At 34.5% G+C, this 19,402-nt stretch overlaps 1 protein-coding gene across 5 annotated transcripts in view; it reads left to right on the top strand.

Annotated features, from left to right (window-relative positions):
- Window positions 1-19,402, top strand: part of RPGRIP1L (RPGRIP1 like) — a 61,086-nt gene that overhangs the window by 5,982 nt on the left and 35,702 nt on the right. For 3 of the 5 annotated variants that reach the window (XM_051629575.1, XM_051629574.1, XM_051629576.1), the window contains exons 4-10: window positions 1,419-1,717; window positions 2,993-3,092; window positions 4,169-4,417; window positions 9,518-9,623; window positions 11,421-11,567; window positions 12,718-12,791; window positions 16,220-16,359. In XM_051629575.1, coding sequence (XP_051485535.1) covers window positions 1,419-1,717; window positions 2,993-3,092; window positions 4,169-4,417; window positions 9,518-9,623; window positions 11,421-11,567; window positions 12,718-12,791; window positions 16,220-16,359 — 1,115 coding nt within the window. Of the gene's footprint in view, window positions 1-1,418; window positions 1,718-2,992; window positions 3,093-4,168; window positions 4,418-9,517; window positions 9,638-11,420; window positions 11,568-12,717; window positions 12,808-16,219; window positions 16,360-19,402 lie in introns of those variants that run through there. The other 2 variants (XM_051629577.1, XM_051629578.1) reach the window with 2 other exon arrangements.

Raw genomic sequence — 19,402 nt, 5'->3', positions numbered from 1 at the left:
CAAATGAATTTTTGGCTTATTCCAAAAGGCATTTCCTGTGTTTCTGTTAAATTACTTATTAAATGCACTCATCCATTTAGGTAAAATTGCACAGAATGTCCAAATTTGAATACCTGAATTAATATTTTAAGGCACAGAAAATATAAAATAGAGTGTTTGTCTGTATTGCTAGAGAAAAATCTTAACTCCTCAAGCTAGATTTCTTTCCCAGCATCCCTCCTGCCAAAACCGTTGTAACGAGAAGCTTGGAATGAATTTGCAGTAGAAGCATATTGGAAAAAAAAAAACAACAAAAAACAAAAAACCTGCTTACACAAAAGTAACATTCTGTGACATCCTAAAGTTATTACGTTGGGTTTTTTTGTTTCACTTTTGTTCTTTTAAGTAGAAGCTTCTGTCCACAAGTATACAAAAATAAAACAAGCCCCTTTAAACAAATAAAATGTGTCCTTATTTTCAGGGGGTTTTTTTGGGCCTGCAGAAATAGATTCCCTGTAAACTAGATACAGGTCTTGAAGATGTGCGACCAATTTTGTTAAGTCTTGAACTTGTCTTTCTCATCAAAGCCACCTTTTCTTTCTTTATACGCCAAGTTTTTTTTCCATTCACTGCTGGGTATGTTTTCTGTTCTTGTATATTACATCACCCCCATGTGCCCTGCCTGCCTTTTGTTCTAGCTTACCAATGTTTATCAAAACAAAAGGAAATCAAAGGTACAACTCTTAAGATGCCAAAAGCAAAATTTGTATCCTTTTAAATATAGATTAAAACCATACCTTCTGTATCTAATTATATTCTTCAGCTAACTGTTCCTTCTCTGAAGCACATTGATAATACTTACCAACTATAAAATTGAGCATGGTAATGAGAACTGTTAAGTCTCTTTTCTCTGAGTACCTTCTTAAATATCTCCACCTATATATTTTAGCCACTTCAGAACTGAAATATGTAATTTAAGTTCTAAAATACTAGAAATGATATATCATTGGAATGTTGCATATTATTAGCATTCTTTCAATAGCAGAATGTTTTGTGGAATTGGAGCTTTTATAGTTTGCCCCACCACATCCCAAACGTGTAACTTTACTTAACAGCATGCAGAGGTTCCTATATAAGGTCATGCGTTAAAAATTAGATTTAAGCAGCATATGGAGTAAATATGTGTCCTCCCGTTACTAACCTTAAATGATAAGCCTTAGAAACTGTTATTTGTCAGTGCTATAAAGCAGATTGCTGCACAGTGGTTTCAATTATCTTCAAAGAGTTCTTCACAGGCAGTAATAGTTATATCAAAACCTGAAATTTATTATTCAGGTTCTATGCTGCAGTCTTCACAGTGATTATGTTCCTTTCAACAGAATGCTTTTTATGCTGACTTTTCACATTCTTTTTCATCTTTTTTTAATTATTTTCTCCAGAATGGCCACCAAGTTAATACGGCTTGTTAATGACAAAAAAAAGTCTGAACAGGTTGGTGGCGGCCCCAAGCGGCTGGGTCAGGCGGTGGAGCTGGAAGAAATGATTGAGCATTTGCAAGAGAGAGTTCGTGAGCTGGAGAAACAAAAGGAGAGCCTCCGCAGCAAACTCATTTCAACTAAACAGCAGGTCCAGATTCAAGGCCACAGGCCTTGTCCCTACAGATATGTTCAGTCTCGCATTAACACTGGCCTCAGGAAAGGGAGTGAGGCTGCTGGCGTGCCAGAGCACACCAAGAAAGGTACAATTCACCTTTGTTAAAAACTGGTTTATATAGGTGTCACTAATTACTGCTTCACTGTGGCAAGTATGTCCATGTACATCCATTTTCTGTTCATCAGTAGGCAATAGTATCTGTAGGCAGAAAGACTGGTTTGCCCCCTTTTTCTTGCATTCCTTTATAGGAGTCATGATAACTTGTTTGCCTTTGAAGTTCCTATTTTAAGAATCCACAGTGGTAGGGGCAAAGCAGAAGTACAGATTTGAAAATAAAGCAGTAATGCAAGTTTACTAATAGTTAAAATCATGGGACTTTCTTAGTATAACTTCTCTACATGTTAAAGGCTTATAAAAGAAGTATATGAAAAAGTTCAGTGTTGTCATGTTATAACAGCGTTTTACATCTGTAGCTTGTTTGCACATGTTTTTCCTTTTTTAATTTCAAGGTTTGTTCTAGTTTCTTGATACATGTGTGCACAACACTGCAGACTTGAAAAATTTTTTACACGTGTGGACTTTCAAAAGCAAATAGCACAAGGCAGCCATCTTTAATGCTGTTTTCTACTGTCAAGACTCACTGCTTAGGGCAATCTCATTCTCAGTCCTTTATTTACAGTAGCTACATTTGAAAATTACACTTTAAAACCTTTTGCTTTTCATATGAACATTTGTAAAAGTAGCTGTACTCGGTTAATTTATCCACAGTATAGGTAATGTGTTTAAAAAAAAAAAGACATCTCTCTTGGCTCCTGTTTAAAACATGAGTCAGCAGTATTGTCTCCTTAATTTCTACAAACTATAGATGAGGCTGATGGCCAGTTATACCCTGTGTTTTCTCCATCTTCTTTCTTCTCACCCTCCCACCAGTCTTTATTTTGCTTACATTGATTATTCGGGTATATGAAAACAGGAACAATTCTCATTTTTTTTAGTCAGGAAATGAAAAGCAATTGGCTCTACCACTTTGATTTAAATTGAATACAATGCAAATTTTAAGTACACCTTCATTTTTTAAAGATTGTCGTGAATTTATTTTCAGGATCAATTTGTTTGTTTGCTTTAACAATACAAAAATAGGGTAGAAATACAAATTTATTCAGGCCCAGGGTTAGCAGAGAGAAGAAGGCAACTTGTTTCAAGGATTAAAAATCAAAGGTTGATAAGGCATGCTGTGTAGACTTTCTTCTTAACCAGGGACTTAGTATGCTTCTAAAGAAGTGTTTGTATTGTATAGAATTTGTTGTTTTGTTAAATACTTTTTCATTCATTATGACAAAAACTTATCCTTTGTTTTCAGGAATGAGATTTCAGGATTTAGAAGTGAGATCACCTAACCTCATGCATGCAAAGTATGGACAGAGTCTGCCTGAGGACCCAAGGCTTGAAATAAGACATTTGTATGATTTTAATATTTCTTAATTTTTCTCATTGAGATTGTTAAAACTTGGGGTTTTCTTGAAGGAAAAAAAAAATACACTTTTCAGAAGTTTTCGATTCAGAAAATAAAGTGAAGTTGTTGGATCTGGCAACTGTAGCACTGGTGACAATGCAGAAGTTTTATGATAAGGAAAACCTAAGATCAGGAGTTTAGAATGCAAAATGTAGGTACATAAGAATTTGGCTGAAAGCTAAGATTGATCTTCAGTGGTGAGCCTCTCTTTTCACTAAGCTGCAATGCTGCCTAGCTTACTAATGGACAAAACTGACAAAAGCATAAAGAATGTTAGCTGCAAAACTACTACCAGCATAACTCCTAAAATGTGTAGGATAATCCATGCAAGTGGTGACTGTATTGAATGTGTTTTGCTGATGCATTTAAGATTTGTTTCTAGAGGTGGTCAGATTTTATGGGTAAGTTGCAGAAAGTGAAGTCTGGGTAGTTATTATTTTATTCACTTCTGCATTTTGAAAGCTGGATGTAGTCCAGTTACATTTTTTAACTGAAATTGAAGCTCAGGAAACTCTTGGTAACATCCTTAATGTAAAGATTGCATGAGAAAAGAGAAGTGTTATGTATGGTGCAAAAAAAGGCAGTTTAACATCTAATTTGAAGATACTGAGGTCTGATTAGAATATTGCAATATTTTTCATCTCCACAGTATATTGAAATCTATTACGCTTTTTAGACATCTGCTTTTCTAACAGCTGCTTCCAGTATGCATGTTTCTTTCCATACTAGTTTACCTAAATCAGATTTACTACAATATTTGTAAATGTATGTTTTTCATATTGTGTTTGATATGTTTGAATGTTTTACGTATTTATTGTACTAATTGCAGCTTTTCATGTGGTGACCTCTAATTATTTTCATAGTGGAGCTGAACTCTTAAACCTCTCTTGTGATGCATCTCATTAAGAAACACACATTTTGCTGAACACCTAACATCTTTGCACTCTTATTTTTTTATTAGTTTTTTAATTCTTTTATTAAATAGTTGCCTGATTTTGGAATGTAAAATGGTTGTACTTGCAGGGAGACTGTGATTGAGTCCCAAAGGGAACACATTGAGGAACTAGAAGGTGCCAGAGAGGTACTTATGAGTCAGCTAAGAAGGAAAGGAAAGGAGATTGAAGATTCCGACCTGCGGCTGAAAGAACAGAAGGAACACATTGAGGAACTAGAACATGCAAGAGATACACTTATGAGTCAGCTGAGAAAGAAAGGAAAGGAAATTGAAGACTCTGTCCTACAGTTGAAAGAGCAAGAAACAACAAACCAAAGGTATTGTGAAAAATGGAAATCTCCATGGTGGAAGTGCTAGATAACCTATATCATATTTATTTATAGCTGTGAAAATTGCTAACTTGCTCTGTTAGTAAATATGTGCTTTATACACTTTTTCCCTTTTGTTGAAACTAAGTCAAAGTGTTTTGCCAAATAGCCATGGATAATTATAAGCAAGGAGATTGTTATGATAATAGGTTAGTATGTTTTTTCACAAATACACAGAGGTTCGTAATTACCGTTTTAGAGAATTCATTTCCAGCTGTTCCAGATTAATTGAAGTTCAACTTATTAAAATCTAATAATCCACTATTTCTTCAATATAATTCCTAGGGAATTTTAGATATAGGTTCAAATTGGATAATTTAATGTTCATTAGTACTCATCAGTACGAAGCCAGACAAACGTGCTAGTGGAATGTATTTCTCAGTAAAATCTCCATTAGTTTAGTCTCTTTCTTATTTCTTCTTTCCCTTTTGTAGAAATATATTCAAAATTATTTAACTTTGCATATATTTTCCTTCTTTTGACTGTTTCAGTTTCAGCCTTTTAATTGCATTAAGGATCTAATACAGCATGATCCTGTATTCCTTACTCATTGATGTCAAAGAATGTTCTATGTGGAGAAGAACTATCTGGTCAGTTCTTTAACTGGCCTTCAAGAGAGGGACCCCATTATCATTCTTTTGTGGATCAGTGGAGCTACATAAATAATACATCATAATGTTTGCTATTAAATTAGTCACAAAGTCATTAGTCTCCCCTATTTGGAATTTCCTTTCTATAGTTTAAATAGGTTAAAGAAGTTGTTAGCATAAATAATTTCTCAGTCTGTGTCTGCAGTGAATTTAGGAAATATTTAAAAGTGTTTTTTTTCATTATTTGAAAATAATCTTATACAAATCTCAAAGTCTTTGCTTTATTTTTGTATAGATAAACACTGTTTAAGTACAGCAGTCATAGACTGAACATAACTTCTAAATTCAGTGTAAGCTACCATGTTTCTGTGAAATTTTTAAGGAGTTTTAAAGTAAAGATATACTTTAAATTCAGCTAAAAATCCTTAAATAAAGTCAAGGTATAAAAAATAGCGCAGATCTGTATTTATTTATGTTAATCAAATAACTTAAATGAACTGTCATGGATGGTATACAAGTAACAATCTCTAAATTCATGTTTGAGGTTCTGGAATTATTTTCTTTAGAGTCTATTTCTTGTTTGAAACCTGTTAAAAGATACATTAAGTATTTTAGAGTTACTGTGTTTGGTTGAAGACACTGGGAAAGAAATAGAAAAATGTCTGTTAGTGCATATCCAGAATAGTGTTACTTTTATAACTTTGCCACTAGAATGCTTTATGCAAGGCTGTTAATCCCCATGTTTTTCAATTCCGAGTTAATTCTGATTTAAGGCAGAAATTTGGCCTGTGGGTTGTTAGACTAAACACAATTTCTTCTGTATAAAATGTAACTGCACTTAACTTGACTGTTTTTGATTTAAAGATGGCCAAAACAATAATAACCACATGTTTTGGTGTCTGTGATACACAGTGCACAAGTTAAAAGATTAAGTCTGAACAGTCACATTTTGCAAGCAGCTAGCTTCAAATAACTTACTGGCTCATAGTACTTTCCAATAACAGTTTTAAAGCCACCCCAAAAAGCATTTGTGAAATGGGTACTTGGCATTTGCACGTTTGTGACGGGGGAGTTTTGTGTGTTTTGCTGGGTTGTTTTTTTTAATGAGAGATCTTATTTGCCAGTCAGTTTTAAATTCCTTTGGCATTTTTTGTTACAGCGTGACTTTGGAATTAGACTTATAAAATGTGTGGATTTTTGGACAGGAGTATCATATCTGACACACTCATTACTTTTGTGTTTACTTTATAGCATTGCAGACCTAGATTACATTGTGGAGCCAGTTAATCACAAAGCATTATCTCAGGGGTTTTGAGAGACTATAGAATGTATGTGAATTTGCTAAATCATGTCTAATATGAAAAAAACCCTGATATTTGCATTTCCATACCTGATTTTTCATGTTTAACTAGTTTTCCTAAAGATTATAACTTTTTTTTTCATTTGTAGAGAACTCTTTAACCAGGCAAACAAATACATCATTTTATTTGGTATTTAAATAATCTTTATAATTTAGATGCTAAAAGCTATTAATGCAACGTTAGTGTTTTGACTTGTTTCAAATATGCTATCAATTACAACATAAAGGTACTACTAGGAGGTAAAAGTTATTGGTTTTTTCCCCTTTCTATTTGGACTTCCTATAAGGAAGATAAAGGACAGAACATAATGTATATTGCCATATAATCCTGTTAGTTCCTAAGCCAGGATAAAATGAGAAGAGTACTGCACACTGATGTTCTGCTCTTTACTTCTTGGGAGTCTATGTGTACATCTTGGCCATTGATGCATTTCTGATTGAGAGCTACTAGCCTAGAAAGCTTTAGTTTATTTTGCCAGAGAGAGGATAAGTCATCCTGAGAAGTATGGTGGTGATTTTTTTTTACTTGTTTTTCTTGTTCTGAGTGTGAATGGGGGAAGTTTGGGAGCTACTGGTCCACTTAATAGGATAGTCTCTAAGAGCAGTCTCTGTATTGTATGCATGTCCTGCTCATGTGGAAGTAAAGACAAGATGCAAGGGATGTGGTTTAATTAGACCTCAGTTTTATTAGCTTAGCCATATGGGATTTACTGGCATAAACTTGTACAGTACAGGTCAAGATCCTTTCTTTAATCATTTCCTTCTGGTGTAGGCTGCTATCAGTCCCCCATTCCCACACAGCTGGTCCCCAGCCTATTATTGGGACCCTATGCTATGTGCTTTTAATCCAAATGGTAAAAGGTCTGGAAAAGAGGTTGTCTCTGGTGTACTTCAGACATTAGCCCCAGTCATAATTCTTATCTTTTTAGAGAGTCACTTTCTCCTAACTTAATTTCCAATTTCAGACTTTTAAATCTAGCTTTAAGATGAAGTTTAGAGTAGGATACAGTTCATGTTCTTCATTTCTGCACTTGTGGCAGAAAGCATGCTAGAATTAAATCAGTATTCAGGTTCCTGCCTTGGAAGGGATGTTAGTTCCTTTTCTTTTTCTAACTTCTGCTCCAGGTCTAACTGTGTCTTCAGGTTCTGTGGCAAAATTTTTTGGCTGTTTTGGCAATAGGGAAAATATCAAAGGAGCTATCTTTGGTATAGCTTTATTCCTACATATTATTCTGTTGTTTGAGCAAAATATATAGATAAGTGAAAGGCAGTATTGACTTTTATATCAAATCTGTATATAATTCCTGCCTTTGAGTTGTATCAGAATACTTGGGCAGCTGTTCTGGGAACAGAATACATCAACTACCTGGGAGGGAGAAAGGGATGTAGATAATAGATTTCTCTTCTATTCTACTGTTTTGTGACTTCTTTTAAAGAAAAATTAATCTTGCCAACAGACGCTTCCTCAATTAACTTTGCCTTGCCCACAAATCTGAAATGATTTTGTTATTCAATAACAAGCACCTTGTCATGTACCTAGATGCATTGGATATTTCTTAGACATACTTTATTTTAATAACTAAAATATTGTAGAAGCACTGTTAGAGGATTTTTTTGCTCTAGCCTATGAGAGGTGAGAGTGTGATGGATGTAATGCACTAATAAATTAATGGCACATGCTTTATGGAGCAAGAAATTTAATGAGATAAATACTCTTATAATTGTAAGAATTTAAATGATCTCAATAAAAAGTAATTTTTCACTTCCAAATTTGAATAATTTACTTCATAATATCAGTACCACAAACCTGTTTAAATCAAATGCTATTTCATATACTGCTGAAAAAATAGTTAATCTTGATTGTCAGGAGCCATGGGGTTTACATCTGTACATCATAAATTTCACTATCATCTGCTCCTTTTTCTACTTTGAAAGAAAAAAAAAATAAAAAAATCCCTCCTTAAAAAAAGCCCCTTCTTAAAAAAGGAGGGGGGAAAAAAAAAGAAAAGGCTTTGAAGGCATCAGAGCTTTTTGTTTGATGTGTGGAACAAGATTAATAAAAACGTGCCACTACATTAGCTTTTAAATAGCTGGCATGAGACAGTGCTGCTGTCTATACTCACCACAACTTTAATTTATGTAGTTAACATGTTTCAGACACATGAGAGTTTTAGCATTGCTTAGGGTTTCTTCTTGTGGAAGATCTCAGGTTTGTGAGTGTGTTTATCTTCTGTGTAAGGACAATTAAGTAGGCAATGCCAAAACACCATAGGCTTTGATATTTTACAGAATAGAAGGAAAGTATTTCACATACTCAGCTGGTTTACAGATGTTTAAGCTTTGTAGTCCATTTTCTTGCTCCAGCATGGCATCGTGACAATTCCTCCAGTGTGTGTAAAATAGATAAATATTGAAAGAAATTACCTTTTCAAATGCTAAATATTTAAGCTGCTTTTATAATATTTTATATTAATACAAAACAGAATTGATTTATCTTCCCATTCTTGAAATAGCTGAAAGTAATGGGATTTAATGTCACTGAAGTAAGGAAAACTTAGAACTTAAGGAAAACTAGAGAAAAAAATATTTAAATTTTGAATTATTTAAACATCCTTTCTGTTAAACAGTATGTTCTCAAATTAATCTTAGAATTGTAGCAATATAGAACATTACATTAAGTTACTTTGATGTTGTTAAGACACACCTGCAGCTTGTGTGAATGCCAGACTTCAGGTGTTATAGTATAAATTGCTAAGTCACTTTTTCTTAGCAGTTCTGCTGGCACCAAATATTTTAGAGAGTGAAAAAGGTATAGGAGTGTTGTTTTCTTCCTGTCGTAGAGGGTTTGATATGATAAACAAAGATGTGTATGTGTTGATTGAAACTGCCATGTCCTCGTGCAGTAGAACGTTTGTTTACCTAAATTCTGACATGTGGATTATAGAATAAATTAATTTGGGTATTACACAGTAAATCTTCTCCCAAATGTGTTGTAGAAAGCTGGTTTGCAAATGATTTCAACTTTTCAAGGCAAAAACAAGAAGATAATTAATTTTGTATCTTTAAGCTCATGCATTTCTTTTTAAAACAATTTTGAAGGCTGAACATCCGGGACAATGTGGAAATGATCAAGGTCCGTAAGCAGCTGGTTGAGAAAACCAAGGCTCTTTCAGCAATGGAAGGAAAATGTCTCCAGCTTCAAGAGGTAATTGCAATTTGGTCAGTAACATTCCTTTACTCTTGTCACATAAACGTGTGTAAATGGCAAGTAAATATACACAGTTCTTGATTGGTGTATAATACTTATGTCTTCTCTGCCAAAGCAGCTCCTCTGTTAGCAGCTCAAATAAAATTTTTCACAGGGTGAACTGTGTAGAAAATAAATTTTCGGGGTGACAGGTTTCACATGGCTTTGTGTTCTTAAATAGAAAGTGGTAAGTAAACTGTTTCATTTTAAATCATATGCGACTTTTTGGTAATTTACAGCAAACGCCAAGTACTTAGGCCTCTTTCTTGGCAGCAGCAGAATAGAAACACATGACTAGGATTCAAACTGGTATTTGAAGACCGTGTTTCTAATATTCACAGTGAAAACTGCTTATTTTAAAAGGATGAGTGTGTTTTGTCTCCTTTTTTTGTATTATTGTAAGCTAATGGATACAATGTTTTCCTATTTCCAATGACTGAAATGTTTGAGATATGTCTACTAAATGTGAGTAACTGTAAAATCCAAAATTTCTAATTTAGAATGCACATACTCATCAACAAAGCAGGTTTTAGTGTGGGTTTTTTTCAGTTTATTTTGGTGATGACTATTTAGTTCATAGAAAGGCATAAGGGTGAAATGGTCTGTGAAAGGCAGCTTTGCCAAGATGTTTTTATTTTTTCTTCATGTGTCATGGATTGAAGTGACGCAAGTTACTGAAATGGAAAAGAACTTCAGAAAAAAATGGAAGCTGGGAGATGGGGAAAATAAAATTAGTTCACTTAGACAGTTGAAAGGGTTAGAACAGTAAGGATTCTGATTTTGAAGAAAAAGAAATTTGGAGAGAATTTAAGTATGTAGAAGAATGATTATTTTTTTTAAGGTGTCATTATTTTGAAGTTACTGAAATACAGTTCACAAATACACAACAAAGCAAGAGGAGCACTAAAGAAAGACTGTTCAAAACCAATGAGTAATATACTTAATTATCTCTCTGAAATAAGACTCATTGCTAATATTATTGATACTCCATGATACTTTTTTTATGGAGAAATGAGATACGTGAGGCTGAAGATCAGGATGGTGGTTTGGTCTTCTGTGGGTTTTTTGGTTGTTTGTAGGATATTCAAACTGCATGTGAACCTAAACAATTTGTACAGGATTCACATTCAGCTTCTCCATTTATCTGCTTTTTTGGAATATTACATGGGAAAAAGAAAGCTAACCTTTTATTAAACAGGAGATTGGCTTTTGGGCTGTTCTGTTTCAAATAATATTTTGAGTGTGCTTTACACTGACATTCTTAATGAATGAGGCTTTCTTAAAGCCTTGTGAAATGTGGGCAGTGTATGAGTGCATTAGGATTATGAAACAATTATATATCTAAAATTAAGGGTTAACTGAGCTGTGGCAAGTTCTGTGATTAACATAACTGTGGTCAACATTCATTTTTGCTTGCTACTACAGTGTTTTTTGGTCAGCATGTCTAACCACTGTAACCACAGCAAAATCTTTTAATTGCTTAGCAGATGTATTGCTTGTTCGTTTTCATCATGACTGAACTGAGGGTTTAATGTTCCTGAGAGCAACAAAAATGCCACCTTCTCCTGGCCTTGCATAATGAAAAGTTGCTTTCAGTTATATAGTTCAAGAGTGTCTCCTGTTGACCACATTGAGAATATATATTAAATACTGCTGTAAGAGACCACTGGTTGGCTATGCAGAGTATTGTAACATTCTACTAAGTGTGTTTTATTTAAACTATTTTCCTGTTTTTTCCTTCCTTCCTTTTCATAGAATGAAAGGAACTTGAAGATCAGCCATGATGCTCTAATAGAAAAGGGTGATGAACTGAATCGACAGCTCAAAGAGGAGCAGTTAAAGTGCCTCCGACTTGAAAAGGAGTTGCAGTCGGTAACTGTTTCAAAGCGAAAGACAGAGGAGGTGAGATTGTGTTCAAGAGAGTTAGAATCTGCTTTAGGTAGTACCCAAGGGAAGAGTAAACAATGGCATACATTTTAATTGCAGAGATATAGACCTTTCAAACACAAGACTAACCTTATAATGTATATATTTTTATCCCATTAAAAAAAGAAAGTCCTGTGGCTACTGCTTGCGTTTCACAGAATTATGAACCATACCTGGTCCCCATGGCACATGATCACTGCTCCAGTGTTTGAACTATATTGGAGGTTAAAGCACAGGATTCTGCATCAATTCTGAGATTGGGCAAGTGGTTTGTTAACCAGAAAAAAATCATAATTTATCACATATTGCTAGGTTTTTTATTATTTCAGCCTGTTTTAATTACAATGCAGTGTAGTTTTACATCTTATTCAGCAGTACAAATCAGTCACTTTTATTTCCTTGTTTAGTGGTTCTCAGTGACAAGTGTCATCATGAACAGTCACCCAAATCACGCATTTTATTCTGTGTTTTATTCTTCAGTCTCTTCGTTATGAGGAGTAATAGTCTACAAACTTAATTGTTCTTCCTTACGCTTTGTAGCAGATTAAGTTTAGTTATACCGCCTGGTTTAACTGTTTTAAATGTATTTTACATTAACCCAGGTTACCTCATAGATACTTCCTCCAAATCTTTACACTACTGTAATGCATGTACGGTGTACCTTCTGGGTTCAAGCATCTCATATCTTTAAAACCATATCCTGCTTTAATGAGTAGTTTGAAAGCAAGGACTTCTTGTCTCTATAAGGTCAATAAAAATATTTACTACACAGAAGCCATTAACTAGCTAATACTCACTTATCAGAACAGAAATAAAAAATTTTAATGCTATAGTTTGAGAGAGTTTTTGGATTTTTTTTTGCATAAGGCAGAATGTGTTTAGATACTGTTGTTCAACTGTGGTATGTTAGTCTCAGCTTCAGATAAACAGCACAAAAAAGACTGTCTGGGCTGAACACAAATCCATGTGATTAAAAAAGTTATTTTGAAGCTTCTAAGACACTGTTGTATAAAAAGAATAAATAAAAGCCTGGCATGCCTACATATCATTAACTAATTGTCTTTACACATTAATTGTAAGTTCCTTTTGTGCTGTGCATTGTTTGAAACTTCCTTCTTAATTTTAGTTACAGGAAAGAATAAATTATCTAGAAGAGGAGAAGGAACTCTTGAGGGAAAACTATGATAAGCTGCATAACAGGCAAGTTACGGTTTCTGTAAGTAAAAAACTTGATTCCTGTCCTGTTTAATAGGTCTTCAGATACTTTGTGCTTGAATGTGCATATGCATATTGTGTTTGTGCACACACATAAATGTATTCATGCTACAGTTCATCATATCAGTAAGTTTTTATTGAAACTTTTGTGGTGTTCTGTCTGTATTTCATCTGTTCCATTGAAATGGAGCAGGTTCCATGCTAAGACTCCCAAAACAGTAGATAACTACTTTTGCAAAATCTAATGTAAAAGTAAGCAGTCATTTTATTTTGAACATCAATGCAAAAAGTACCAAAATTATTTCTCCTCTTAATGCTTTTCTGGTTTCTCTGTGTCATGCCTATCAATGACTAATCACCATGTGAGTTACATCAAATGTTGTTTATAGTATTCTTACAGTATTTGTTATGCTTTTCATACGTTCTACGGTGAAATGAAAAATTATGGTGGTAAAAAACTGTTAGTACAAATGGCAAAACAGTTTTCACATATGAGATGGAACAGTTGCATAATCACAACATCTAGAGTTTTGTATAGGAGCAAATTGATCAGTTTTCTCTTGCTTAGATTCCTCCAAAGTCTGATCATGTTGTATTTCTGAATTTTTCTCTTCTGTCATTATGCAGAGAAATAACTCTTCCTAAGGAATTAGCTTACAGTCTTGGCTTGAAACTTTTTTGTTCTATTTAAACCATAGTAGGATAACTTAAAAAGATGTTCAACTAGATAAATGTAAATAGAGTTGTCTCCTAAGCCAGTAATCTGCAATGTGGCTTTTCATTAACCTAAAGTGATCTCTCCTTTCATATATTGCCATTTAAATTCTTACTCATGTTTCATCGTTCCATGTTACTATATAGGTAGCAAGAACTGGAGAAATGGACCCTTTCATTGTAACTACTGTTTGATGGCCAGATTTTTCTGTTGCCAGTTTAAACAATGCAAGGTTACTACAGCTTATCTGTTGCTAGCAGTGGATAGGCCAGTGTCCACAGGTGTAATTTAATTAATAAATTTTTTTTTATTGTGGAAAATAGGCATAAACCCATCTTTGCTAATGCTGCTTTTTGTGGAAATCCATTTGAAGATGATGGGAATTTTGCCAAAGCCAAGACTGCAGAGCTGGATCTGAAAAGTTTAGAAAGAATAAGTACGAATTTGTCAGTTGACTCTTACTGTTGAGTCAGTATCCAAGAAAACAATTCGTTTGGATGAAAGCTTTGAGGAATTGTTTGCATATGACCTTGTAAGGCAAATCTAGCAATGCTTAAATTCCCTCCGGAGGAAATGGTGCCAGATGTGGTTGACCATTTATAGTTACCCAGATGGCTTCAACTCCAGTTAAATACAGTAAATGTGAAAGAAATTGCACATGAATTCAAGTAAAAGTAATCTTAAAATTGAAAGGAAGGAAGCAACAGAAGTAGAGTCAATTCAAACTGATATAAACATTAGCATTATATAGGTGTGGCTAAAACCTGTCTTCTAAAATCTGTCATTTAAATGTCTATATTCTGAATTACTATCACAATAACTGTTATAATGATTTTTCTGCCAGCATAGTCTTTTGAAAAAATGTGTAGCTAATCTATATGTGAAGTAATTGTACCTAAAAATAACAAATGCAGATCAATCTAGATATCATGGTCAATAAAACCTGGTAACACTTTCAGAAGTGTAAAAACTTAAGGCTATTTGATACCTTTTCTTCCTAAAATTTAGTCTTTCCTTAGGGGAGCCAATCAAACTTTGAAGTGTCATAGAACAGTTATAGAACATGCTGTCTCTTTCATACCTGTACAGTATCAAGGAAATGAGTGTGGGTTCAGTGCATGATATTTGCTGCATATTGTCTTCAAAATTATAACAAAGTGAAATATGTATTCTTGTAGGACTTAGAAGCATTGCTTAAGTTCATGCATGCTATAAAAGACATTATCACACGATAAGATGGTATATGCCTGGAGAGCTGTATAAATAGGTGTGAGGTAGGTACAGTAGGAGAAAAAGGCAAAATACAGAGAGGTAGAACTGTTTTTATGAAGATCACAAATCAAGAATATAAACTCCTGCCATATACTTCAGAGTCTACAATTCATGCTATAATATTATTTTCTTTAATCTTAAGGTCATTCTTTAAAGGCATTAGGTAGAGATGCATGTATGTGTACTCAGAACCTCTTCATGCAGTCATAGCCATCAAAACAGGCACTTTTCTTCCACTCAGGATGTACAGTCTGCAAAGCTATGGGGATTGTCCCTTTTGCAATATTTCTTTCTTCTCCTCTACGATTTTTTTGGTTGAGGCTTTTGTTATATAGATCTCTGGGAGAGACAGATTGATAAATAGATATCAGAAGGCGTTTTTTATACATTTGTATATGTAAAAAAACAAAAAAACAAAACCAAAACAAACATTTAAACTGGTGAGCTTCACCAAAGTAGAGAGTTGAGGAAATGACTCTTGTTTAAAAAAACCGCTACAGTTTCTGATTATTCACAGAATACAGAAGTGAATAAACTGGTTTATGAATGGTTAAGATTAAGGACATTTTTCCAGTCAGTAAGAATGCAAGTAGTTAATAATAATAACATGAATAACAGAGTACTAACTGTCTAAGTTATATGAAAGCACATTGCATTTCTTTGTCTTTTTTATCTCCTGGGAATTATACTGTAAAGTATATAATGTACTTAATTTTGTTTCAGTCTGAATTACATGTTTTGTTGTGGTTTCAGCAGTTCTGCTGGATTCTGTGTCCATGCAAGCCTTACTGCCCATAGAGTGGTAGTTTACAAGTAAATAATGTGTTACAGGCAAAATAGTTATTCTAATTTATTCACCCACCTCTGTTTTTTATTTCTTAAAGTAGGAGAGAGATTACTTTATATGTGCTGCTTAATCAGCTTCAGAATTGTTGTTTTATAGTATGAGAAAACTGTTGTCACTTTGTGGTCAACCTTTCTTTGAACAGGCAACTGACTTGAGGCTCCGCATGTTTCACGGATTTAAAAGAAATCAAGTGGGTGATCCCGGTTCTCTACATTAAGAGGTTTTGTATGCGGAAAGAATGGTTTTGTCAGTTGCTGAGGTTTGGAGTTGTGGATTACTCTGGGATATGCATCTGAATTCCTTTTCTAGTCCCACAAACGCTGCATGCTGCCAACTTTTCTGACTTTGGAGCTCTAAATTAGGGCCAGTTCCTTTGCTCATCCCACAGACTCTTTCATGTTTTCTAACCGCAGCCTGAGAAAGGCGCCTTGGTTTCAACAGCAGCAGACCAGCATATGTTTACTTAATTCCTAAGACATGATGACAGTGGTCTCTGTGCCACTAAAAGCTTTTTGCTTTATTATTTTCTGTTGAAGCTGATTTCTGAAAGTTTTTCACATGCCACATGTTTTATTGCAGTGTCTTCAGTATGACCCATGAACAGCATTGGAAATTAAAGGAACAGCAACTGCAACTGCAAATTACTAAATTAGAGGCTGCTATCAAATCTGATTTAGCAGACAAAAATGAAATCCTCGACCAGATCAAAGTAGAAAGAGGTATATTTCTGAAATAACTGTGATTTTCTCATTCTATGAGATTCTTCTGTGTTGAAGTTCAGGTATATTGCCCAGAAAAGTGTAATTTCTGTTCTTGGTGCTTTCAGAGCTTCCTTGTGAATGATATGCTAAAGTTATGACTAGCTATCAAGTACAAAAATTGACTCAATGCAGGTTATCTGCTGAATGATGATCATATGACTCCAGCTGCATTAATTCTTCATCTGTTGACTTAATATTTAATCTTTATTCTATATCTCTCCTCTACATTGAAAATTCTTATGGAAAAGAGGACCATCTGACAGTCCTTCACAAATAATAAACCACTGTGCAGATTTTATTGACTGTATAGGTGGTTAATTCTTTTAACTTTGTGAATTCAGAATTTTAAAATATTTTTTTATATAAGCTATTTTATTTACTGATATGTACTTTTAGATGAATACATTTTTCTAATAATCTACTGAGTGGATTATTTAATATGTGTTTTTCCCATGCTGTAGGACAACTTGTCAGTGAATCTTTAAGACCTTGCAATATTTTTTTTTAATTTGTTTGTTTGTTTGTTTCTCACTGCTGTGATAGACTGTAGCAACACAAAGTTTACTAAGCAAGAGCACAGGCAGGAAGTAAACTAAATATTTTTAGAGTTGAGTCTTCCAATGTGTATTTTTAAAAGGTGTATTTCTGTAAATAATGTCATGGGATGAAGTGGGCCGAGTTGTGAATAATTCCTCTGATGGTTATGGCTCGAATTTAGCATGTGCTTACCATTAAGATTCTGAGTAGCCCTACTGACTTCAAATATCTGATTAAATATTTAAACATTTTATTTGACGACAGCAAGTGTTTGCAAAATTAGCCTTAAGAGATACTAAAATAAATAAGATGCCTTAAGCTACAGTAATACAAAGTTATGACATATTGACAGTTAAAAACAGTTGTAACAGTTGGATTATGCAATGCAAAATTCAAAGTGATAATAAGAGCATGAAAATGTTATAGGCCATACTGTTATTTGATTAAGTTGAATGTGGAAAATGAGGCAATGCCTTCCATCTTCTATCCTTCTGTGACCATTATGTTTGAGTGGCAAGTTTTTACCACCCCTTCCTGAAATTGATATTTGTTGTACTCTTAAACTGGACCACCAGGTTACTGCAGTGTCAATTTGTACTGAATTGAACTCACTGCAGTTTGAGTACATATTGTAATACCTTTCAGGACCTGTGTATCTAGAATTTCATGACAGCTTAGTATCTTTGACAAAACTTGGACAGTACAGGTTTCTTCAGTTATGTACTTCAGGCTATCTGCCTTTCCTCCACATCCCTTTTTTTTAAGTTCAGATAAAGAACTGGAGTACTGGTTGTCTTAATGTGCTGCCTGGAATTAGACACTAGAAATAGTGTCTTGTTTGCACATGAGTCGTCTTTCACAATTTCTTTTCCAGGACTAAAAAAGAGGTTTCAATAAATGAAATATTGAAAATTCTTATACTACAGGGTATTAATGTAATCTTGCCTTTTTCCATGTTGTCCTTCAGTATTTCTTTTTTAGAGAGATTGTGTAATTTGGATCTGAATTTTTTTAGTAGCATTTTTCTGTCCATAACTTCATAATGTGTTTTGTAATACTTAAATGAAGTACCTAGGCAAACAGAGGGTTTGGCAAAGGAAAGGATAAGTGCTCTTGTATGTGACTGTAGGTAGATTATGGGATCGTAAGCAAAGTAGATCTCAGTTGACTTGGAAGTGTATACTACTTATTTACAGGGAAAGACAGTGACTGTTTTCTTGTCCCCTGCTACCTGGTTGATACTATTTGGCCTGTAAGAACAGTTACTGTGAATTTATGTAGGAGGTGAATAAATGTGGAGGCTTTTTCTCAGTAAGATTCTAAGTATTTTCATGTTTTGCAAATATGTACAAATATTTAATGAGGAAAACACCCATGCAAGTTAATTAAAATTCTGATTTGGAATGGGATTGCATGCACTGCAATGTGTATTTTGCTTACAGCTTATTGCACAGTCCCTTAAATGTCTTACAAGGTCCTTATCAACACAGAGGACTATCTGCAGCTCTGTAGTCTGCTCCCACAAGCCATGCAGCCGTGGCTCTGTAGCCTTTCAGACAAGCTGCTGTGGCAGTGTTTTCCAAAGCATCCAGCCAAGTTTTTTTGCCTCTTTCTTCTGTTCTTACTGTCATAATCTTGCTGCTGGAAACCCTGATATTGTTGTGATCGTGTGTTCTTGTGTAATGTGGTCACCAATTGTGTGAGAATCACTTCTTCTCTACCTTCTCTCATTCCCTTTCAGTTGCAGCTCTTGGGTTAGGGGAGGCAAGCTAAGCAGCAGCCAGTGTGCAGCACCAGCCTGCATCCAAGTGTGCTCCAACAAGTGCTGATAGTATTATAAGTGGAAACAACCAATAGAGAGTTTGAGTGGCTCCTGATGAGAAACAGGGTAGTTGTGGGAAAACTGAATGTCAGGACCCTCCTGTCACTTGTGTTCTCTAAAGGCTATTACAGAAGTATTCCATTTCCTTCTGGCTCATTCCTTGCGTGTCTTGAATTCTTATCTTTGGTTGGGATCGTAGAAACCCAGCCTGTTGAGAGTCTGGAGGGGCTGCACAGACAGGTAGGCTGAGCTGTGCTATTGACAGATTAGCCCATTTTGGTTCAACAAGCTGTTGAAATTACCTGACTCTGAAACAAAAGCTAGTTTCCTTTCTATACACTGTTGATGGTTTTGAAATTAACTTTTTAAACAGCAAGTGTGAATGAATATAAAAAATGTGTACAAAAATTTTACTGAGGTTTGTTAGAAGAAGAGTGGACTGAGCTTGCTGCTCTCTGCAGAAAATTAATGACAATGAAATAGAAGTACTTGAGGAGGGATCTTGTTTCCTTATCCCTCGAAAAAGTGCCAGTTCTGATCTCAGTTTATATTGTAGGGAAAAAGAAACAACATCAGCTTGAGGGGCTTTTTTTCCCTGTGGGAAACCTCCCAAAAGATGCAGGTCTTTTGGGTGTATTATTT

This window comes from Apus apus, chromosome 11, assembly GCF_020740795.1.
Source record: "Apus apus isolate bApuApu2 chromosome 11, bApuApu2.pri.cur, whole genome shotgun sequence".
NCBI lineage: Eukaryota > Metazoa > Chordata > Aves > Apodiformes > Apodidae > Apus > Apus apus.
The sequence above is the reverse complement of the archived record's forward strand: the minus strand, read 5'-3'. Positions and strand labels throughout refer to the sequence as shown.